This window comes from Camelus ferus, chromosome 17, assembly GCF_009834535.1.
Source record: "Camelus ferus isolate YT-003-E chromosome 17, BCGSAC_Cfer_1.0, whole genome shotgun sequence".
Classification (NCBI taxonomy): domain Eukaryota; kingdom Metazoa; phylum Chordata; class Mammalia; order Artiodactyla; family Camelidae; genus Camelus; species Camelus ferus.
This window is the reverse complement of record NC_045712.1, coordinates 28,320,617-28,344,231: the sequence shown is the minus strand read 5'-3', so window position 1 is coordinate 28,344,231 and position 23,615 is coordinate 28,320,617. Positions and strand designations below refer to the sequence as shown.

Sequence of the window (23,615 nt, the reverse complement as noted above, 5' to 3'; positions counted from 1 at the left end):
TAACTTTTCAATGCCTCATTTTTTTCATTTAGAAAGTATACATAATAGCAGTACTTATGTCATAAGGTTATTGTGAGGAATCAATGGGTAATTCTTGCAAAATGCTTAGAATGGTGGATGGCACATAATAATGTTTGGTGTGTACTGATAGTATATAGTAACTGTTGTTTCTAGTGTTACTGTTATTATTAACTAACTGATTTTCATTTGCGGGAAGTTTAGTCTTCCCCAAGGCTCTGAGCCTGCCTCTTGTCCATTTATCAAAGAGAAGGTATATGCATCAAAATCATGGTCCACAAGCAGGAGGAAGGGAAAATGATTGATGACACACATAGGTTAAAGGTTCATAGTTATCTCAACACGCTGGATTGAAAGGCCAAACCAAAAATCATGAACTGAAATGAACGGCAAAAAACTCCACTTGTTATATAACATGAATTTGAGAGAGTACCAGGTGGACAGATATTTAGAGTGAGTGAGTGAAAGGCCTGCTCTCACTCTGTGTTTCAAGCGCGGTGTAAGCGATCAGTATGCTGTAATAACGAAATGGTCTCTATAGTGGTTTCCCACTCTTAAAAGTGATTTCATGAGCTATTATAAACCAAGCATCGAAGAGTTATAACAGGTAAGATGGAGTGAGTTAAAAATTATATTTCTGATATGTCTGAGTTACATAATATTTTATCATAAATACAGAAGTTCATATACTTATCAGTTTTTTAACTTCACACCAAATAGGAAACACATCTGAGTTTTTGGAAATTCAGAAGTAATGGATCCAGTATTAATGAGGTTTTACTGTTCCTCAGAATTAGAAACTTTATATAGATAAATTTTTTTTCTCTTTTACTTTGTTCTTATTTGCTGATTATGACTTAAATGAGTTCTTTATAATTTTACGTAGTAAGTGTTAGGATCCCGCCTACATAGCTCTCACGACTTTGGGAGAGGAACTGATTTTGTGCATTTAACTATGGCTGTTACATCGTGGTTTCACAGCCACCTGAGGACAGATGAGAACATAGAAAGTTCCCCCAGAAGAATCTGTCAGCGGCGAGTGTGTATTTCTAGCGAGAGTACGCATCCCTCTGTATTGGTGTAAGAGGACCTTTCTGTTTCCTAAGGACTATTCAAGCATCCCATTCGTATAGTGGGGCTGTTCCCGCCTGTGGTGCCACCACTGTCCTGGCTGGAATGCTCTAGGACTCCTTGAGCAGAAGTCTTGTAGAATAGATCTTTAGTGTTGAGCTTTCAGTTTCTCTAAGGACGATAACCCTTTAGCATGTGTTTTATGTGGAGTAAATATAGTTGAAAATCTTTTCAATGTGAACTGTCAGTAAAACTGGATATACCTCAGTGCAGCTGAACTGAGTATTTCAGGGTTTGTTTTTTTCAAAAGAAAGTTACAGTTATAGAATGATTTCTTGGTTCTTGATGTTGGTGCCGATGGCTTTGATGAAGCTTTCATTTCTAGCCCTGACTTCAGTGATGGATATCTAATCCCCTGAGGCCTGGGAAGAGACTATGTTTTTCTGATGTTTTAATGAATAACAGTACTTGGAGCTCAGCAGTGCTTGGCTTCTGTGGTAAGGCTGGGAGGGAAAGATTATTTAGTAAGGATGACAAGCTGTGGATCGTTTCTGAGCTTTTGGCTCTGAATGGAACAGACGTGGGGTCATGTATTGTTTCCACTCAGTGTGACCCTGGGGAAAGTTTCCATAACATCTGCAGCTGTAAAATGACAACAATAATAGTACCTATCTAATAGATTTTTAACACGATGAATGAGATAATGTTTGTAAACCTATAGGAAGAAGACATCAATAAATATTAGCAGCTGTGTAGCAATTTTTTAATGTTTTATTTTCACGTAAGTTCAAACTTAGTGGAAAATACTACATGGAAATCCTGTGTTCCCTTGACACAGATTCACCATTTGTTTGCTGTAACATTCTGAATGTGTGTATGCGTCTTGTTTCTGAATCATTTGAGAATAAAGTGGGGACATTACTCCTCTTTGCCCTGGATATATTTCCTAAGAACAAAGGACATTCTCTTACATCATCACAAAGCAGTTACCAAAATCAGGAAGTTCCATATTGAAACATGCCACTATCTAATCCATAGTACATATTCTAAAATTTCATCAGATTCCCCAGTTAAGTCCTCTGTAGCTATTTTCTTCCCATTCCAGGATTTATTTTATTGTTTTTAATAATGATAACAAAAATTAAGGCGCTAGTCAACACAAGACCAACATACCTAGCCATGTAGACCGGCAGAGGGCTGCTCTGATGCATAGACTCTTCCATCCACGGCACGGGGTCCTAGTGGCTGCAGAAGGGCTTTAGGGCCAAGTGGGAAGGGTGGCGGTCCTCAGAGCGGGGGAGGTAACCTTGTGAGTGGGGCTGAGAGGTTTTGTTTTTCTGGGATAAGAGGTCCAGCACACAAACTGGCAGGAGATGGAGGCATAAGGAGAGCAGTAGGAGAGCACCCACTTGTCTGAGGGGGAGGCGGGATTGGAGCCATCCAGTCACAAAGTCTGGCTTCTCAGTAAATTTCATGGGTTTTCATCAGGTGCAGTGTTTCTGGCCCAGTGGTTTTCAAATTGTGTTCTTAACTGCTTCCCAGATTACACAAGCATTATGTTCAAATTTCATTTTTTAATCCAGCTTTCAAGGTAATTAAAAGAAAAACACACTTGAACATGTCATATACCAAGTTTGACATGCTAGAGGTCACGGTGCACTCACTTGACCACTGTGTCCATTCTGTTCGGGCCAAATCTTGGCTTAAAGCTTCTTTTGCCACCTTTGTGGATTTTAAGATTTTCCTGAGATACTTCTCCATACTCCCCATTTCACGCCGTATCTGCTGGTGGTGAATTTCTTAAGTTTTTCTCTAAGAAAGTCTTTATTTCACCTTAACTTTTATTTTTAATGATTTTCATCAAAATACTTAAGATAAAGTGAACAGTTTGGTGGCATTTAGTACATTTGTAACGTTACGCAACCACCGCCTCTGTCTAGTTCTAAAGTGTTTCCATCACTCCGAAGTAAAACCCCATACCTCTTGGACAGGGGCCCCCGTTCCTCCCTCCCTCCAGCCCGAGTCATTACCTGAATTCTGTCTCTGCAGGGTTATCAGTTCTGGGTATTTCATGTAAGTGGAGTCATACGATATGTGACCTTCTGTGGCTGCATGTTTGTTTATCCATGTTGTAGCGTATGTCAGTGCTCCATTCCTTTTCATGGCTAGTGAATATTCCATTGTATGTATATACTGTAATTTGTTTATCCACTGGTGGACTCTTCATCACTTTTGAAGGCTACTCTTGTCAAATATAGAACTCTAGTTTGGTGGTTTATTTTAACACATTTGAAATATTTTGTACTACTACTTTCTGTCTTATGTGGTTTCTAAAAAGAAGTCTGCTTTAAATCTTTAATTTGTTTCTGTATAGTTGAGGTAGGTTCCCCCCTCTTTCCTCAGCTTCTTTCAAGATTATCTCTTTGGTTTTCTGCAGTGTGACTAGGTTCAGGAAGTATGAAAATTGGGGAGACCACCTGTGCCAGCTAGTTGACTGGGGGAGGTAGAGGGTCCCCATTGATGTCTTTATGACAGGAGATAGCTAGCAGATGGGAACAAGGTGCCCACCAAGTTAGGTTGATCTAATGATTATGAAGATTTATGTACATATGGAAAGGACAGAAGAAAAAAATTCTAAAAGGAAAGGGAGAGTTAAGCTGATCTTTAATTTGGCTTTGGCCTTTATAAATAGGCTATGCCTAGGTGTAGTTTTTCAGCATTTTTTCTGCTTTATGTTTTCTGAGCTTTGTGGATTTGTGGTTTGATGTTTGTTATTAATTTTGGAAAGTTCTCAGCCATTGTTACTTTAAATATTTTTTCCTCATTCTCCTTCTGGTATTCCAATTATGCATATATTATCTCTCTTTTTTTTTTTATTTACTTTTTGGGAGGAGGAGGTAATTAGGTTTATTTATTTGTTCACTTTTTTTAGAGGGGATAATGGACTCGAACCCAGGACCTTGTGCATGCTAATAAGCATGCGCTCTGCTGCTCTACTGCTTGAGCTATACCCTCCCCCTTTCATACCTTATCTCTTGAAGTTGTCCCGTAATTCTTGGATATTCTGTTCTGGGTTTTGCTTTTTGTTTGTTTTTTTCATTCTTTTTCCCCTTTGCATTTCAGTTAGGGAAGTTTCTATTGACCAGTTTTTCCCTTAGTTGTGTCCAGTGTACTGATGAGCCCATCAAGGCATTCTTCATTTCTGTTACAATGTTTTTGATTTCTAGAATTTTCTACTTTCTGAGAATTTCCATCTTGTGTCCATTTCTCATCTGTTCTTGCATGTTGTCTATTTTTCCTTCAGAGACCTTAACATACTAATGATGGGTTATTTTAAATTCCATATCTGATCATTTCAGCAGTTGTGTCATGTTTGAGTCTGGTTCTGATGCTTGTTTTGTCTTTCCAGATTGTGTTTTTCTTGTGTTTTTGGAATGCCTGTAGTTTTTTTTGCTGAAGGTCAAACATCATTGGCTGTATTAGGTAAAAGGAACTGAGGTGAATAAGCCTCCCGCATGACTGTTAATCTGGCTGGGAGTTTAGCTGTATGTAATGTTTGCTCTAGCTGTAGGTGCCGGAAGCTTTAACTCCTCTAGTGCTTTGGTTTTTGTCTCCTCTTGACTTCGGGCTTCCGTAGATACTCCTCCTCTGAGTCTGTGTCTCGAAGCTCAGCTGTAATCCGTTGTTACTGTACAACGATTGGTGTGGCAGTCAGGTGTGAGGGAGGGGGAGCAGTCTGTAATCTATGATGAAATCTCAATGTTCTAGTGGGCCTGTGACCTTCACAAGTGTTTCTTAATTTCCGCTAGCTTCCCCTGCCCCCACTTAGATGGGAAAGGAAGGGTAGAGGGGCCTGGAGTTAAAGAAACGCACTTTCCCCAGGGGGATGAGGCTCTGGTGAAGTCCTTTCCCCGGGGAGCAGAACTTTGTTGTGGAAGACACCTTGAGCATATTTCACAAAGATGCTCTTCCCCTTCCCCCGCCTCCCCCGCCAGAGCCTCCAGGGCGACTCTCTCCTCCCCGCGAGAACCGGAGAACCGCGCGGGGCTCCTGGAGCTGAGCCCGTGAAGCTGCGGCCCTCTGTGGCTGTCATCCCCAGGAGTCTCTCCTCCCCGCCAGGAGCCTGCAGCTGCACTGCTGCTGCCGTTTGTGTGTCCTGCCAGCTTGGTTTCTGAGCCACATGAGCAGATCTCAGGCTTGGTGAATTCACATCTCTCCAGATTTCAGTTTGCCTTGCAAACTCAGCTCTCTGATGAGCCCAAGGAAAGTCAGTGATTTTCAGTTCATCTAGCTTTTTCTTGTTTTAAGGACAAAATGATGACTTACAAGCTCTTGACATGTTGAAGATGAAACCAGAAGTATGCTTTGAACTCCAACTCATCTACCTGGTAGTTTACTTGACATATTCACTTGGGCATCTCATCCTTGGCAAGCCAAAACCAGATTTCTGAATTCCTACCACCTCTTGGCCCTCCACCACCCATTGCTCAGGCTAGAATCCCAAGAGTCATTTCTGACTCCTTGTTCTCCCAGGCGCTTACACCTCCCCGCCTGCACCTGCTGTCACTCCCCGTCTTCTCTGGACCCACGGCCTCAGCTCTCCCTTGGGCCACTCCAGGGGCACCTAATGGTTCCTCAGCTTCCGCGTGTTTAGGATCTGCATTTTTTCCATCCAAAATCCAGGGAGATGTGTTTAAAATGTGAAGCATTTCTCATTCCCTCACTTGAGTGTATTTCGAAAGTACTGTTTTATATTTTACTCAAGGAAGACAGCTTTGTCGGATATTTTATCTGCCTAAACTTGTAGGAACTGAGCTAGTGGGGCTAAAAGGAGAAGATACTTGTTTGATCATTGCCTGTGAGAACACTAACTATTCATATGAGTTGAAATTTATATTTAAGGAAGAAACACATTTACCTTTTTGCACAGGTCAAAAAATTTTACATAGATTTATCTTACCTTTGTAATTTTAAATTTAGTCATTTTTGGTGTTACTCTAATGTACCCTGACCTTAGTGATATGACAGATTTAGTGTATTTATATAAAAACATATGTGTAAGATAGGTATCAAATAGTATAAGAAACTGGAAGACCTGATTCTGGGCGGGAAGAACCCTGGAGTGGCTCTCATTGTGCTTAGGGTGGACTCCTCACTCCCAGCAGGGCCAGCCCGCCTCCCTCTCTCGGGCCTTGGCCTGACTCAGTTCTGAGGCTTCCTTCCTCTTAGGGCTCTCCTTATGCTACAAAGTTTCCTGTCGCTTGGAACACACTGTCCCCTCAACCTTTACCTGGCTTCCTTCTCCTCAGCCTCGAGTGTGGTTTTTAATGTCACCTGATCACGGAGGCCTTCCCTGGCCTCCTTCTGAAGTTAAGCGCCTGTATTGTTCTCTCTTACCCCAGCCTGATCTGTTCCTTCATAACATGTATCATAAACTTCGATTGTTTACTAGTTGGTGTGTTTACTGGTATTTTGCCAGTCTTTTCCTCTAAGCTCTCAGCGAGGCAGGCACCAGCTCCGTGGCTCTCGTGTTCTAGCCGAGCGCCTGGCACGGACGGAGTTCGCCCTTTGCCTGTATCTGAGGAACAAATGGCAGGGACTGAGCTGCAGTACGAAGTCCTGATTTTCTCAGTGGGGGAGATTTGATGGCATGAAAGGGACAAGACTTCCCAAGTGAGGAGAGAAGTATGTGAGCTCAGAGGGAGGAAATGCTTTTCTCAAGGTCCTGTTATGTTCTGGGCAGTGTCCCAAGTACTATCACTTTCCTAGCAGTCCATTTTTGTAGATAAATAAACAGAGGCTCAGAAGTCAGAAAGCTTGCGTGACTGCCCCACGTTGACGCGGCTGAGCAGCAGCAGAGCAGGCCTTCGGTCCGTGGCTCTGGCCGCAAAGCCCTCTCTCAGGAGCACAGGCCCAGGTGGCAGCAGAGAAGGAGGGAAGGCGGCAGGTGGGCGAACCAGAGAGCTGTGCCTCAGCTAACAGGGCCACCACACCCAGCCAGCTGGTTCCAGAGCTGCTCATTTGTCAAAAGAACTATAAATCTAATTTTTATGGGAAATATTCCATTTTTAGAGTTGGCAATGAATTATGTTTTATTTTATGTTAAATTTTGAGAAATCAAACAAAAGTTACCTAGTGGCTGGCTTCTGCCTTCAAGCTTCCTTACAGCAGCAACGATGAGCCCAGCCTGGCCGGGACGGAGTCCTGGCTGGGACACAGAGTGGGCAGGTGGAGAAGGGCAGTGCGTCCGGTCATGTTGAGGTCCTGGGGTGGAGCTGCAGAGGGAGGCCCTGGGCTGGTAGAGGACAGTCAGCTCCGCTATCACGTGACAGGTGCATCCTGCAAATTCCCACCCTCTGCAGAAGCGTGTGGTGAAGCTCCCGGGGCTTGTGGGAAAGCTGAGGTGAGTAGCACAGCTCTCGGAAGCTGCTGGTGACAGTTAAAAACAGGTATGGATTTAGTAAGAACTGCATAACTTACATACGTTGATAGTGAAGAGGCACGTGGTGACCGCGGTATCGCAGCTCTGTACCTGAGGGAGGCCAGGGGCTGCCTCTCCAGCGCAGCACGCTTCCCCGGGCGTCGTGCGCTCTGGGTTCACCTGGTGCTTCTCACGGGAGGAACCGTGTGTCATCAAGCCCCGGGTTCACGGTGGACTCGAGTTGTTCGTAATCTATTGGTTACGTTGGAACAAATGCACCTTTCCAGAACCAGCATTGAAGCAGCGCTGGCCGTAGCCAAGCTACGGGAGGCCGTAAAAGTCACAGAAAACGACGTCCCTTGTCCCTTTGTACGGTAACCGCCCCCCCACCCCACCCCATTTGTTACTGTTCACAGGCGGGGAGTATGAATAATTGCTTCCAGTAAAGAAATTAAACAGAGAGTGCTTGTGTTAGTTTCCAGGGGCAGCCACAACAAATTACCACAGACTGGGGGCTTAAATAAACAGCAGAAATCCGCCCTCTCACAGTTCTGGAGGCTGGAAGCCCAAAATCAAGGCCTTGGCGGGGCTGTGCTCTCTCTTACGGTTGCAGGGAAGCACCCTTCCTTGCCTGTCCCCAGATCCTGCACGCCTCGGCATTCCTTGCTTGTGGCATGTCACTCTAGTCTCTGCCGCTGTCGTCACACGAACGCCGTCTGCGGGCACCAGTCCTTGGATTTGGGGCCCACCCACATTCGGGCGGGCCTCATCTTAACTCAGTCGCAGTCGCATAGGCAGTTTCCAGATAAGATCACATTCACAGGTCTTGGGGTCAGGGCTTAAACATCTTTTTGGGGGGTGGGCATGATTCTCCCCACACCACCTCGCTCCCACTCCTGCACAGGAGACCCAAATGTTTGGATAGATCCTCTCAATTTGACGTTTCCTCGGTCTCATTAAGCAGGGGCCTGCCTGCCCATGTTAGCAGGGTCTTCGTTTGCCTCGTGGTCACCCTGGGCTTCCAGTAATGTATTTGAGGGACTTTTTTCTCTCTCTCTCTACTTACATTTTTAGTTTTTTCATGGATTTTCATTCATTTTTTTATTTTTCTAAATGGAAAATGCGAACGTCTTATGAGGGAAAGGTAAACAAAAAGACAAAAAAAAATTGTGAGTAATTCACTGAACTTACGTGAGTCTGAGTTTTGGGGGGGGGGAATAATCTGGGCTTTTGGATGTGTTACATATAGCCACCAAGAGCAGCTGTCACCATCTGGATCAGTCACTGTCCCCATCTCCTGCCCCGACCCCCCGCCCATGTCCGCCATGGCCTCCACCAGAGGACCAGGAGCGGCAGGAAAGGGTGTGGCACAGTGGCGTGTGCGCTCCGCGTGGGGCTTGCCTCTCGGAATGCACGGCGGGCAAGGCTGCAGCCGCCTGCCTTGGTCGAAGCAGGAAGTTGGAGACCCCCCTCGGTCCCAGGACTGTTCATTTCTTCACACAAAAAAACATTTTGGGAAGAAAACAAGAACCAACAGACGTGAAAAGGAAGTCAAACATTTGACTCTCGGGTCTCAAGTTTGCGAGGGCCTTTCAGAATCCATTTTGCTTCCCTCCAGACTGAGCAGGAGTCCCCTCCGTGGCAGCTGAGGGCAGCGTGTGGCACCCACTTGGTCACCATCCTCCTGCTGAGCAGGGAGTGTTCTAGCAGTTCTTCTTACACGGTTTTCTGTCTCAGGTTGCGCTGCTCCGGGGACTCTCCACCGCTTTCATAAAGGAAGGTCCTTCCTTCCCTTCTCTCTGAATCTTCAGCCTCCGAAGATCTTACTTGCCATCACCTGGAAGTGGCCCTGCGCTGGGGCTTGTGCCTGGCCGTCAGCCAGGCTCTGTGCCCAGCCTGTGGCCTCTGGTCCTGTGCTTGCTGGGCCCGCAGCATCTCTGCACGGCGTCTTCTCTTGCTTTGTTCGGGTCTTTGTCCAGCGTCACTGCCTCAGAGATGTTGCCCCCTGCCACCATCCCCATGTCACATTTTACCTATTACCTGCCTTTTGGTTTTCTCCGTGGCACTTGTGCTGACTGCATTCTTCGTGGCACAGTCTGCCTCCCCTGTGGAAGGTAGCTCCCCGCCGGGTTCCTGTCTCCTTCCTCAGTACCAAGATCAGTGCTTGACACGCAGTGGGCACCCAGTAAACACATGTTAAGTGAGGACTCTTTCCTTGCCTGTGTCGTTTTCTTTTCAACCAACCAGCATGGTTGATTTTCCATATTGGACTGTTGTCGAAGCTATTGTGTTGGACTCCATGTGAGTTTGCTGTCTGAACCTCGGGATGCCACGTTACAAAGCAAGTCTGGCAAGAGGCGGGGCTGGCGCCAGACTTGCCCGTAACGTGCTGCCAGGAGCTGAAGTCCAGCCAGAGATGCCCCACATCTTGTTGTGCTCAAGGCCCAGCCGTGATTCCCCCAGGAGTCTTGTTTGCAGTGAGGGCCTGCCGGTGTCCTCGGGGAGAAGGTGGGCAGTGCTCCAGGCTTGGCCCTGGGCCTGGAGGAGAGGCAGGAAGGGGACTAGAACAGCTTCAAAGCACTTCATGAACAGAATAGGGGAAAGTAGCTCAACCATAGCAACGATTCTAATTGTGACTGGTGCACTTAGATAAGATCGCTGTGGCAGCTGGGCACCTGAATGGTGGGTACCCCGGAGGAACCAGGGCCAGGACTTTCGGAAGTCAGCACCCACGGCCTCCAGTGCTGCCACAGGCTTCTATTGAAGCCTTGTCTCCATGTGCCAGGCGTGGTGCAGCCCTGACTCCGGTGTCAGCCCTGTCTTTAAGTACCTCTGAGTCAGGAAGTGGGAGAAGTTGGGTGTGTGTCAGCAAGGGACTCCCTGTACTCAGTCACTCCAAGGCTGGGTTGTTTACAGGGCCTTCCCTTCAGAAATAGCCCTTCTTTAAGGCAGCCATTCCGAGGTCTGGGGATTTGTTGATTAGCAGCATTCCAAAAAGGTTGGTGTTTCCCATGTTTCTATTATGTGTGGGACAAGGATTTTTTTTAAGTTAAGTCTGTGATCTACTGTTCATTATTGTCTTCATTTCATGACAGAAAGGGCCTTTCTTTGTCCGGTTTTGTTGAGCTGTAATTGACACGCAGCACTGAGTGTCCGGAGCGCTGTACAATGACTTGACTTGCATGTGTTGTGAAATGGTTGCCACGATAAGTTTAGTTAACATCCACCATCTTAAAAAGATGCAGAAGAAAGGAAAGCTATTTTTTTCCCTTGTGATAAGAGCTCTAAGGATCTGCTCTCCGAACAGCTCTCCAGTACACCGCACAGCAGAGTTAACTGCGGTCGCCGTGCTGTGGGTCACGGCCCCAGTGCTTATCCTGTAAATGGAAGTTTGTACCTTTTGGCCACCTTCATCCAGTTGTCCTTTCCCCACACTTCCAAAGGGCATTTTAATTGTAAAAATCGTAGGGATGATATCACCCTAGGATAAAATCAGCTTTTGAAAACTGGTTTCTGAAAAGCTGCCTGTTGTCATCTTTTTCTCATTTCACCCAACACTGGTGAAACTGTCCCTACCCAGCACCGACTCCAGGACGGTGTTGGAAGCCACTGCGCGTTGCTCTGTGAGAGCAGCTTCCATGTTGTGTCTTGTAGATCGTGACAGACCAGCAGACAGGACAGAAGATCCAGATAGTCACCGCAGTGGACGCCTCCGGGTCCCCCAAGCAGCAGCTCATCCTGACCAGCCCAGATGGAGCGGGAACTGGGAAGGTGATCCTGGCTTCCCCCGAGACCTCCAGCGCCAAGCAGCTCATATTCACCACCTCCGACAACCTTGTCCCCGGGAGGATCCAAGTAAGACCTGTTGACAGGTGTTTGTTTCAGCACTTCCGCTACTGGACTTGTTTTTGACCCTTACCTCTGCCGTGGAGGCCAAATCTATCTCTAGGAGGTCCTCTGGGGACCCGCACGCATAGCAAGTTGCTGCCTCGGCTAAAGTAGTGAGCCAGCATGTGAGTGGGGGGAGCAGTGCTCAGATCGTGGGAGTTGAGCCGGGCACAGTCAGTTGCCCCACAGGAGACCGACCCGAGCACATGGCATGAGGCCACTGTAGAGTTGTACTTAACTAAGGCCACATGGTGACAGCCCTTGGCCCATGATGTTAGGGACACCACCAAGGGATGACCCCAGCCAGGCAAGGACTGACTTGTTCCTCAGTCTTACTTCAGCCTGGCCCAGCTCTTCATTCGGCCCGTGTTCCTGTGGTTCTGGTCTCCACCTCTGCCCTGGTTCTCCCTGCTCTGGCAGGCGGGATGGGGTTGGGGCAGGTACAGGAAGGAGGAGAGCAGGCTTATCGGGAAGCACTGAAAACCAGTGTCTGACTCTGAACAGCCCCCACCCCACCACTGAAGGGGCTTGGTCCAGCTCCAGGTGTCAGATCAAGTTGCCAGGTGAACTTTTCCCGGTTCTGCCCAGAGTTCTGCTTAGAAATCCACGACTAGGAATTGAGTTAAACATTACTGTGCTTCGTGCTCTGGTTTTTCATCAGCACCCTGCTTGTTTGCTGATTCTTCTTAGATTGTCACTGACTCTGCTTCTGTGGAGCGTCTGCTGGGGAAGGCCGAGGTCCAGAGGCCCCAGGTGGTCGAGTACTGTGTGGTGTGTGGCGACAAAGCGTCGGGTGAGTAACCCTGGGGCCCCTGGGTGCGCGTCAGGGACCGGCCTCACGAACATCATCGGGGAGGGTTGTAGGTCTGAAAACATGAACTCCGCTTTTCCTGCTGGGGTGGTGGCATGAATAATAAGCAAACCAGTTTGTCAGACAGTAAGAATCAAAAGGAAAAGTCGGGAAACCATTTCTGTGCTGTGCACGGCGTGGCTGAGTGCCAGGCACTGCTGTACTGCTAAGAAAGGAGTCGCTTCTCGGCTCGAGCTGTTATTTGAACAGTGGTTGCCGTTTCACCAGCTGTTTGCTGTCTGTTCCTCCTTCGCCCGGACTGTGCCTGTCAGCCCTCACTGAGACAGTGTGAGGCATAGGAGGGCGTGCGATTCTGGCTGGTGTCCCAGGGTCCAGAAAGGGCCTGGAGGAGGTCGTGGTGGTGACCTTGGTGGTTGAGTGTGTGCTGTCGGGTAAAGCAGAAGCGGGGCTCCAGCTGGCGGGGCCAGGGCCCAGAGAGTTTAACGTCCAGACTACTGGTTCTGTGGGGAATCGCTCCTGAGCGTCCATGGTTAGGGTTGTGCGTACAAGGAGACTAAAGAAGGTGTCTGACCCGAAAACTCGGACTTCAACCCTAACGGCAGGGAGCCATGAGTGATGAGGCCATCAGGAAGAAGTGGAGACGCATTTAATAAAACTACAGGGCACTGGCCTGAGTTCTGTAATGACTGCTTGGTTCTCTTTATTCTGTGGTCACTATATTCACAGGACCTTTGGACACTTTGTGGTCCTGGCTTTAAAAAAGAAAAAAAAAACGCTGAACCAAGCCTCTTGAGAGGAAGACAGCCCCAGGCGAGCCCCTGCAGGAGGCCAGATACTCCAGCCTTGCCTGCTGCACTCTGCCCTGCCCCGCCCCGCCCCTGAAGCCCTCACCTGCCCCTGCAGGCAGGGGCCAGCGCTGCCTCCCCCATCATTGCCCTTTTGTACAGACCTCTCTGGGCATCGTGTGTGTCCTGTTCTCACCGCTGCTTACAGGCTTGCCTTCCTCACCAGTGTGTGCTGTTTTTGTTAGAGCAAGAACCATGACTGAGCCCTTCGTGTCTTTATCCCCATCTTCTTGCTCAGCAAGGAAAGTCACTCTGCAAACTTTGGAACAAATGAATGAAGCGTGAACATAACAGAGGCCACCAAATCTGCTTGGCTTCCCTTTCTGGGCTTGAAGGAAAGGCTTCATCACAGGCTTGCAGTGCTGCTGTCTCCAGATATCAGAGATCACTCTAAGGTCTAGAGAGCCCAGAGAAATCCACTGCGGGGAAGGAAAAACGATGTCCACGTGGCCATCTAGCATGACTGTTCTTAAAGGCACACAGTCGAGACCCTCCCAAGTGCACACTGGGAGAGTGCCTCCAAGTGCCAGAGCTGAGGACGATGGGTCTGTGATGAGCCTGTGAACTGTCCCCCCGTGATGTAGCTGTGCTGTGGGTTATACGAGACCACCCACGGGAGCATAGCCGAGGTCGGTCCCAGCAGAGCAGAGGCAGGCTGGGGCTCTCTTTAATGTTGGAGGTAATTAGAACGTAGAGACCCCAAAATAAACAAGCTTAGGAAAAACCTGTCTTTAGTAAATGTATTTCCAGGACTGCATTTTCAATACCCAATGCCAGTGAGCACCATCTGTGGCAGCCTTCCTTGGGCCTGGGCCCCCCAGGTCTGGTCCCTACTCTGCTCCCTCCCCACGTCCGCCTCAGTCTGGGGGGTCCAGGGCATGACTCACAGAGGGAGAAGTGCAGGGTGAGACCCTGCCAGTAAGAGAGCGTGAGCTTGTGTTGTGCCTCATGGTGGGACAGGGGAGGTGAGGGGCTCCGCAAGCCCGGGGCTGCAGAGCCAGGACCTGGTGCGCCCAGCGGGCAGAACACCTCAGCCTGCTGCCATGCGCTCCTGCTGTGAATTGGAGCATTAGGGCCATGCCATTTACCAGTGGTCACATAGCCTGACTGAGCTTCCGTTTTTCTATCACAACCTCACAAGTCTGCTTTAAAGATGGTAGAAAAATTATGTGAAGCCCTGGGCACCATGGCTGCGCTCCCTGAAGCGCAGGGCCCATGGCAGGTGCCTCTGCCTTTGGGGAGCTGCTCAGGCTCCCTTTCCCTTTCAGGCCGTCACTATGGGGCTGTCAGCTGTGAAGGCTGCAAAGGTTTCTTCAAAAGGAGCGTAAGGAAAAATCTGACCTATAGCTGCCGGAGCAACCAAGACTGCATCATCAACAAACACCACCGGAACCGCTGTCAGTTCTGCCGGCTGAAGAAATGCCTGGAGATGGGCATGAAGATGGAATGTGAGTATTAGGGCACGTGAGGTAGTAAGGAGGGAGAGGGCGAGGTTTCCACACCTGGCTTTAAACACTCTAAGAAAACAGCACCTGCGGAGGCTTCATCGTGGCTCACCTTCAGGGTCAGCTGGGCGACGCGGTGTCAGCCCTGCGGGGTCGGTCAGATTCCGTAGTGGGAACCTAGTCCAGACGGATCGGCAGCAGCCAAGGAGTGGGATGAGCGTGGTGCCGGGGAGGAGCCTGCCCCCAGGGCCTCACTTACATGTTGGGTCTGGGGTCGTCTTTTCTTTCTTTTGAAAAGGTCTTTATTTTCTTCGGTGTTTCTGGCACGTGTGCTTGCTCTCATACCAGACTGCAAGAGGGAGAGGTCGCTGGCGTCACGTGATGTCGCCCCCTTTAACCGTTGGCGGAGGCTGCACAGGCTTGAGCTGGACGTTGGAGTGGCTCCTCTGCCGGCAGGGCGTGGGCAGCTCTCTGGTGAGGGGTGTTCTCCTGGAGAGGGTCCCTCCGTCGGCCACAGGAAGTGAGGCCGCACAGACGCCACGCTGCACTTCCTCGGCGGTGCCGCCGCCTTGAGCCCTTTCTGTGCCTTTATTTGACGACACTGTTTGGCTCTGAGCATTTCTCTCCTTTGGCTGCAGAGTCCACCGTGAGCATTGAGCCGTATGCGTCTAGCACGGAGCTTACCCCTGTGGTGATGGGTTTCCGCAGAAGGACCTGTCCCTCCCCATGAAGGATGAGGTTTCTATTGATTGGAATCTTCCCTCTCAACACGCGTGTTTATGTTGTGGTTTAAGCTGTGCAGAGTGAACGGAAGCCCTTCGACGTGCAGCGGGAGAAGCCGAGCAACTGCGCTGCGTCGACTGAGAAGATCTACATCCGGAAGGACCTGCGAAGCCCTCTGATAGCCACGCCCACGTTCGTGGCGGACAAGGACGGAGCAAGGTCAGTGCCCGTCTTCACGAAGGGCAGCACCCTGGGCCGCCTCCGGGCTTAGCCAGAGGAGGCGCGATGACCCTGGGAAGGGCTCATGTGGCTCCCCCCGCTGCAGCCTTGATCTTGTTGGGCCTCATCCCTCCCTTTTTGGGGCCACTGCAGCCACACCTCTGGACAGGCCTGAAGATGGCTGACTTAAGATGGGGTCAGGATTTCTCCTGTCTCGGGCTCAGGTTACGTGCTGTAGCTCAGGCGTCATTCATGTGGGGAAACAGCTGTTTCCTGATTGAAGACTGGGGCTTTTGTGCGGTACAGATAAAAGGCCTAAGACCCAGGTGTGGTCCTACATAGTGCCACGGTTACTTTTATTTTTGGGTAGAGGTCTTTAGGTCTGTTTATTTATTATTTAGTTGTTCTTTGTTTTTTGTTTTTAATGGAGGTACTGGGGATTGAACCCAGGACCTCGTGTGTGCTAATAAGCATGCGCTCTACCATTTGAGCTATACCCTCCCCCTCGTACATTCTTTTTAATGTAATCTATTGAACTTAATTTTAAAGGAATAGAAAGGGAAAACAAGAAGTCTGCAATGTATCATAGCCAGCACTGGAGCTGGGAGTGCCTTGGTGATATTCTGAGGTCAGGTTAACGCTATCAGCAGAGCAGCCGCAGTCTGGGGTCAGCATGGAAGCCTGGGGCTGTGCACCTGTGTCCTCCCCTCCTAGGCTATAGACCTGACTTAGTGCACGTCTAGAACAGGGGGTTGTACAGTCACCCAGTGGCTGAGTCTAGTTAAAGCGTTCCTTCTGCTTGGCGTTGCAGGTGTGGACGAGGCAGGTAAATGCAGCATGATCATACTGTACATTAAATGTTGGAAGCTACTCTGGGTTTCTTTATGTCTTAAATAGACAAACAGGTCTTCTTGATCCAGGGATGCTTGTGAACATCCAGCAGCCTTTGATACGTGAGGATGGTACGGTTCTCCTGGCCACGGATTCCAAGGTGACGTTCTCCACTTACGCTTTCTCCTTCACCTTTACGTCACAGTGCAGGCTGCTTCTCTGAATGTGTGCGCCTCCTTCCTGGCCTTCAGAGACTGCGCTGACAGCGTGGCCTTCTGCGTCTCCATTTACTTCTGATACAGCTGTGCTCTGATTTATTTCAGGGATGCCAGTGTCCTTTTGGAAACTCAGTCAGAGCCGGCTGATCATGGTCATTTTACATGTCAGGGTCTAGAGTTCAGTTCAGTGAGAAGTCTGTGGTTCTCTCCTCTTTTAAGGCTTTTACCTGGTACACACATTGGCAAACTATTGGCAAGCTGAGAAAGGAGCTACTTACCCTGAGATGGCCTTTGCAGAAGCCTCTGGTTCCTTTTTATTGGATGATCTGCAGGAAGAAGTTCAGCCATGATTCTAACAATTCTAGAACGGACAGAGCAGATCAACCACAGGGAGTTTAACTTGTGGACAGAGAGATGTTTGTCACCCCGAGAGAGAGGGAGAGCTGGCTGTCTCCTGTGGAGATAACCAGGGGAGGGGGGCTCCAGGCACGGGAACCCGGTGTTTCTCTCACCCTCTTGTCCCTGATGCGACCTGAGCAATGGTGCAGCAGCCCCAGCCGAGCCCCAGTGTCTCTGCTCTGGAAGGAGCAGCTCGGGAACAGCGCTGGTGCTGCCGCCAGAGCCAGAGCCAGAGCCAGAGCCAGAGCCAGGCCTGCGGGCCTCCCTCTTGCCGGCTCTCATGCACACACAGGGCCTTAAGGAACATCCTCCTTTGGGAAAGAAAAGGCAAAAATGGGAGCTGGTCGCCAGCACAGAGAGCTGCCCTCTGCCTGTTGGTCCTCAGCTGGGCTTCGAGCCCCCTGTCCTTGGGCGGTGGTGACAAATCATGCCTGGCTTCCTGCCATCACCCGGCAGACAGTGACTGACTACGTAGTTGGGTGGGGACACCATCCTGAAAGTTAGGCCCAAGCCACCGTAAACTCCTGGTCACCAGGGCCCGCCCAGCCCCCGTTCTGCAATGCCGTCTGTGCGGAGACTGACTGCAGGGCCAGCTGGCACTCCTGGTCGCCCCATGCCCTCCCTTCTCCACCTCAGGACACCCACACAGGGGTGCTGGGAAACTCGAGCGAGGCACTTTTATAAAGCACGTGGCACACGGTGAGCCCTCAGTACATGTGAACTGTTGAGGTTCGTGGTGGTCGCTGGGTGGAGAAGGACAGTGGTGAAGACAGAGCTGTCCCCCCTTCTGCCCTGGAGTGACAGGACCCGCCCAGCAGCCTGTCATGAATCTCAGGCACAAGCAGCTCACCTAAAGCTGGCTGTTTCCAGAAACTGATTTTTAAACTTCTTACTTTGAAATCATTACACATTCAAAACCGTTTGCTTTGAGTGAGTACAAAGATGCTACAGCGATCCTTGTACGCGTTACCCAGTCTCTCCCGCGGTTGCGTCCCACACAGCAGTACAGAACCAAGGCAGGACGTGGTGCTGGTGCACGTGTGGGTGCTGTTCTGTCCCCCCTTTCCAGTCTTCTTCAGCGTCCTCCCTCCAGCATAGCAGTCTGTCCTGGGGACCTACGTCTTTTAGCAGCTGCGTGAAATTCTGTTACATAGTTGTTCTGTGATTTATTAATCAGTCGTTCATGATCTTTTCTGCTGATTCTAGTTTTTCACTTTTATAATCAAAATACAGCAGACATTCACGTATACACATCATTTGTGTATACATATTTGTTTGAGTGTATCTTTGGCTTTCTTTCCCTTTTTTAACTTGAGATATAATTCACATACCAGAAAGTTTTCCCTTTTACTGTACAGTTCAGTGGTTTTCAGCTTGTTATAACATCCCCCACTACCTAGTTTCAGAACATTTTCATCACCCCAGAAAGAAACCCTGAACCCGTTAAGCAGTCACTACCCCCCACCAACCCCTGCCAACCACTCATCTGCTTTCTGGGTATAGTTTATCAGTTCCGGACATTTTATATAAAGGGAATTATACAATATACGGCCTTTTGTGACTGGCCTCTTTCTCTTAGCTTAATGTTTTTAAGGTTCATCCACGTTGTGGCATGTATCGGTGGTTGATGGTTCTTTATTGCCAGAAAAGGTGCTGCTGAATAGCTGTACCGTGTGCTGTTTATCCATTCATGAGCTGATGGACGTTTGGGGTGTTCCTGCTTTTTGGCTTTTAGGAGTAATGCTGCTGTGAGCGTTGCATGCAAGGTGTTCTGTGGAAATGTTTTAACACCGCTTATGTATGTGCCTGCGAGTGGGACTGCTCTTGTCGTTTACATTAGACGAGTCTCTGCTCAGACTTCTGAGGAATGACCAGGCTGTGTTCCCCAGTGGCTGCACCATTTTATACCCCCACCAGCAGTCTGTGCGTGTTCTGCTTTCTGCACATCCTCTCAACACTTGTTATTATCTGTCTTTTTGACTATGACCATCCTAGTGGGTGTGAAGTGGTCTCTCATTGTGGTTTTGATTCGCATCTTTATCACTGAGTTATAAGAGTTCTTCAGATACTCTGGCTACTAAATCAGATGGGTGATTTGCAAAACTTTCTTCCCATTCTGTGGGTTGTCTTGTGTGGTTGAGGGGGAGAGGCTGGCTGTCTTTCTACTTTCTTGATTATGTCTTTTGAAGCTCAAAGGTTTAAATTTTGGGGACATCCAGCTTACCTGTTTTTGTTCTGCCATTTCATCACATGTGTAGATTTGTGTAACTACTATCACCGCCAGAAGTATTTCTCCCCAAAAAGCTCTTCCCCATGCTGCCCCGTCCTACCTGCATAGAAGCTGGCTTTAAAGCAGCCTTATACCTTCATTGCCCTGAGAGTCATGTGTGTGCACCTTTGACGCTGTTATTTTCTGATTAACAGGCTGAAACAAGCCAGGGGGCCCTGGGCACACTGGCAAACGTGGTGACTTCCCTTGCCAACCTAAGTGAGTCCCTGAACAATGGTGACACTTCGGAAATGCAGCCAGAGGACCAGTCTGCGAGTGAGATCACTCGGTACGAGCCCATGAGGCTGGAGGCCCCTCCCGATGCGCGCAGGCGCTGCCTCGTGAGGGTGGGTGGCAGCGGCTTGACGCCCACCCTGTATTTAATCAAGGATTGTGGGATCGTCACGGGGCCCCTCACGTCTGTCACGTGAACGTGGACTCACTGATACCACATGACATAAAACAATCTAAAAACTTTTTATTCCAGCTAATAAAGGAAATTGAGTAACTCACTGGAAGTAGGGGGAAAGCTGTTACTTGTATTGGTTGCTGTTTATGGTGCCTGAGCATCAGTCATGCAGCCTTTTTCCAGGCGGTGAGTCTAGAGCTTAGCTCGACTCACCAGGGCGGACAGACACTAGCTGTTAGACGGCGCCGGCTGGCCCAGGCGCCTGCACCCGGCTGCGAGGGTCAGGGTTTGCTCCTTTCCCGTTGGACCATCCACTCCTGCCCATCTTGCCAGGCCAGGCAGGTGTGTGGCTGGGGCCACTGGAGGGCACCGGTCCTCGTGTTCACTTGTGGTCTGATAGAAAACCTAGATCTAGATCCGATGGAAGAAGGAGGGGATTTGAGTTTGGGAGAATTCTGGTTCTACTGCTTACTACGTGGGCGGTCATGGAGGAGTTAGCTTTCACATATGTGAAATGGAGAGAATTCTGCCTCAGAGAGTAGTCGTGAAAAGTAGAACTTACACACGAAAGGAACACAGAGCTCAGTGCCCAAGACGCTGTGGAGACAGCACGTGGAAGCCGCGTTCCTCTTCTCAGCAAGGGGAAGTTGGTTATCTTCCTGATGCGTCATTTTCCTAAATTACGTCTCAGCTGGAGCTCTCCTCCTCCTAGAAGCCGCGGATTCATACACTTGCTCGCCTCACTTTTGCTTGCAGGGCGTTTGACACCTTAGCTAAAGCTCTTAATACCACGGACGGCTCCTCGCCCCCGAGCCTGGCGGACGGGCTGGACGGCGGCGGAGGGGGCAGCATCCACGTCATCAGCAGAGACCAGTCCACGCCCATCATCGAGGTCGAAGGCCCCCTCCTCTCAGACACTCACGTCACGTTTAAGGTGAGGGCAGTCGCCCTGCTGGGGGAGGGGCTCCGGCCTCAGCCAGGCTCAGTTTAAAAACCAAACCTTGATGTGAGCAAATTTCCACACAGTGGTGCTTGGTCAGGACCTTGTACTGCAGAGCAGTGTCCCATTCTGCAGCATTTTCACTCACCTTCTGCTTATGTGGCCATTTGGCTCTGAAGGTGACCCTGAAGGAGGCCTGACCGCCTGTCATTGCCAAGACAGGCTGATGCAGGCTACCCAGCAAGGGCCACTCTGCCGTCTGCCTTCCGGTGACGGCTTGGCTTCAGCATAGGCTCAGGCAGGCCCTTTGTCTATTCCAGTGAGTATTTTTCCCAGCCATTGGGCCTGACCTCTTGCCCTCTAGAGCCCCAGAAAGAAGAGCTCAGATAGGCTAGAAGATTGCCGCCGGGTCCTTGAGCGTCTCCCTGCCCTTGCCCCTCCTGGCCTCACTTGTCCAGGACACTCCCAGCTTCCCTGAAGCTCCTTAGTCTCTGGGTCTTCAGACCAAGTCTTCCAGTTCCCCTTGTATTCTCTGCTGGGAGAGGTCTGGCCAGTCACTTAGGAAGACTGGGACCCTGCCCATGGTTGTCCAAGGGTGCCGAGCTTCAGAGGCATTAGAGCCCCTCTTAGACACTGGGCTCCCGGAGCCCAGTCTGACATCCTGTCGGTGGGAAGCCCTCCTGCCCTCGGGGCTCCTGCTCGCTCTCCCCCGTTACTGAGGCCACCTGCCAGATCCCTGCGAGCCCATGAGTGACCCCGTGCCCCGACCTCAGTTAGACTGTGGCTTGAAATGGAATCACCTTAGAACAAGTAACAGAGTACTTGAGGCAGGAGTTGTGTAGGTGAGCTGGGAGGTTCCCGTCATTCCACATTCCTGGGGCCATCAGAGCCTGTTCACTGGGCAGGACAGCACGGGGAGTCAGTGCGGCCCCTGCAGAGGACACCTGCTCTGCACGGCTGGTCTGTACGGGGCTCCAGCGTCAGAGACGGTGACTCTGGCGGCCACGAGTGTTGAAACACGGCAGGGATTCGTGTGTTGACAGAGCTGCCGTCCCTCGGTCCCCCGTGCCGTGTGCTCTCTCCCCCAGCTCACCATGCCCAGCCCGATGCCGGAGTACCTCAACGTGCACTACATCTGCGAGTCCGCGTCCCGCCTGCTCTTCCTCTCCATGCACTGGGCCCGGTCCATCCCGGCCTTCCAAGCCCTCGGGTAAGGGCTCTTCTCCCTGTGTGTCCTCGGGCAGGGCCCCCCAGCCCCCTGCTCTAGGAGTGGCCGGGAGGATCTCTGAGGGCACTTCCAGTCTGTTTCCTTGGCCTGATTTTTCTTGATAAGTGTAGTCAGTAGCCTGACAGCAAGGGGACCACGGTTGCCAATGCTGCGATGTCCCTCGGGCCTTTCCTGTGCCTCCTCCACGTGCCGAGGGTTTGGTGTGAGGAGCAGGGGCCGGAGTGGAGCAGGCAGGAGTCACCCTGAACTCCAAGGAGGAGGCGCTGCATCCGGGGGCTCCTGAGAGGGGAGGACAGGTGGTTTTGTGGTGCAGCGGCCGTGCTGCCCTGAGGGTAGGTTGCCCCCGCAGCTGACCCTTCCTCCCTGCTGCAGTCCCAGTGTCTGGCCCTCAGGGCCCACCCTCAGCTGTCCGTCCTCTGATCGCTGTAGCCTCTCATAAGCCACCCGTGGCTGTTAAGAGACAGATCGTTCATCCTCAGAGGGACTTCACTGAAGACATTCATAGACAGTGGTGTTGATGGAGAGTGACCCTGAACATTCCATAGGCCTTCAACAAACATGCTGAAGCAGCTTCAGGCTGTGGGGGGACTTGGGGACGTGCCACGGGCACCCTCACCCACCCGCCTCTGTCTCCAGGCAGGACTGCAACACCAGCCTGGTGCGGGCCTGCTGGAACGAGCTCTTCACCCTGGGCCTGGCCCAGTGTGCCCAAGTCATGAGCCTCTCCACCATCCTGGCTGCCATCGTCAACCACCTGCAGAACAGCATCCAGGAAGGTCAGCCGGGGCTGCGGCCAGCCTGTGTCCCACAGCATCCTTAGCTGAGGGAAGTTTAACTTTCACATCACGGGACCCTCACGGTCAGAATGTTTAAATTTCTACCTGACTGCCTTTTTCTCATATAATGAGGATGAAAGGAAAAAGAGGTTATTGGAAAAAGGTGTTATCTTCCAATATGTAACCATGTAGTATTGTTTTCAGAACAGTCACAGCTTGTTCTCATCTTCATGGACAGACTACCCTTTCATGTGTGGTGTCTCACAAGTCCTCACACCTGGAAAGTAGAAACTGCTATCTCAGGGTTACGTGTAGGGAAACTGAGGTCCCACAGAGCTCCCTGGCTTGCCCGGATGAAGCAGCCAGTGGGACAGCTGGGAGCCGGGGCACGCTGCTGCGTCACACGGAGCCCTAGTCCGGGGCGTGAAATGAACAGGTGCCTCCCCTGACGCTGGGTGGTCAGGTCCCAGCCGTGTCAGGACTGGGACGAAGCCTGTGCGGCCTCCGCGTGCTGCGCGTCCCGGCGCCCTGAGGGTGCCGTGGAGGGAGCACACACTGCCCGGGGTCCAGGCTAGCCCGGCAGAGCCGCGCCTGTGGCCGGATTGAAACTGAGCACCCAGGTGTGAGACCTCAGAATGTGGGTTACCAGTCACTCCTTCGTTTTTCTAGTTATTCCTTTGGATTGGTTATATAAAGGTGATTTTTAAAACCCTGCAACATTTTATTGAATCTAAGTTAGGTTTGTTCACAAATGAGCTTTAGTTTTCTTTGTTTTTAACTGAATATAATAACACTAATAGTGATCCTGGACATCCCATAGACCTTCAACAGTAAGCTGTTGTCACGAGGACTAAATCAGACAACAGATAAAATTGTTTCGGCAACCAAAAACTGCCAGCATGTTCAGGTTGGCAGATATTCCATCCGTGCCTGCAGAGACTTAGAAAATCTAACCACTGCTGAGAACTGGCACGTGGCCTTCAGCACAGGGTGAAGGGAGTCGGCCCTCTGCGCCGGGGCCACTCGCCTGCCAGTGCTGGCTGTGGAGGCAGAGTGTGCGGTGGGCTGGAGTTGGGGTGTGCGGCTCTTGAGAGAACTGGTTTT

The 23,615-nt window shown here is 50.4% G+C and overlaps 1 protein-coding gene across 13 annotated transcripts in view; it reads left to right on the top strand.

Annotated features, from left to right (window-relative positions):
* The window catches only part of NR2C2 (nuclear receptor subfamily 2 group C member 2), an 82,264-nt gene that overhangs the window by 48,798 nt on the left and 9,851 nt on the right, over positions 1 to 23,615 (top strand). For 10 of the 13 annotated variants that reach the window (XM_032458696.1, XM_032458705.1, XM_032458700.1 and 7 more), the window contains 10 exons: positions 11,165 to 11,365; positions 12,089 to 12,191; positions 14,323 to 14,502; positions 14,848 to 14,973; positions 15,294 to 15,441; positions 16,339 to 16,432; positions 19,314 to 19,447; positions 20,324 to 20,501; positions 21,551 to 21,717; positions 22,372 to 22,511. In XM_032458696.1, the coding sequence (XP_032314587.1) occupies positions 11,165 to 11,365; positions 12,089 to 12,191; positions 14,323 to 14,502; positions 14,848 to 14,973; positions 15,294 to 15,441; positions 16,339 to 16,432; positions 19,314 to 19,447; positions 20,324 to 20,501; positions 21,551 to 21,717; positions 22,372 to 22,511 (1,471 nt within the window). The remainder of the gene's footprint in view (positions 1 to 11,164; positions 11,366 to 12,088; positions 12,192 to 14,322; positions 14,503 to 14,847; positions 14,974 to 15,293; positions 15,442 to 16,338; positions 16,433 to 19,313; positions 19,448 to 20,323; positions 20,502 to 21,550; positions 21,718 to 22,371; positions 22,512 to 23,615) is intronic. The other 3 variants (XM_032458698.1, XM_032458707.1, XM_006180075.3) reach the window with 3 other exon arrangements.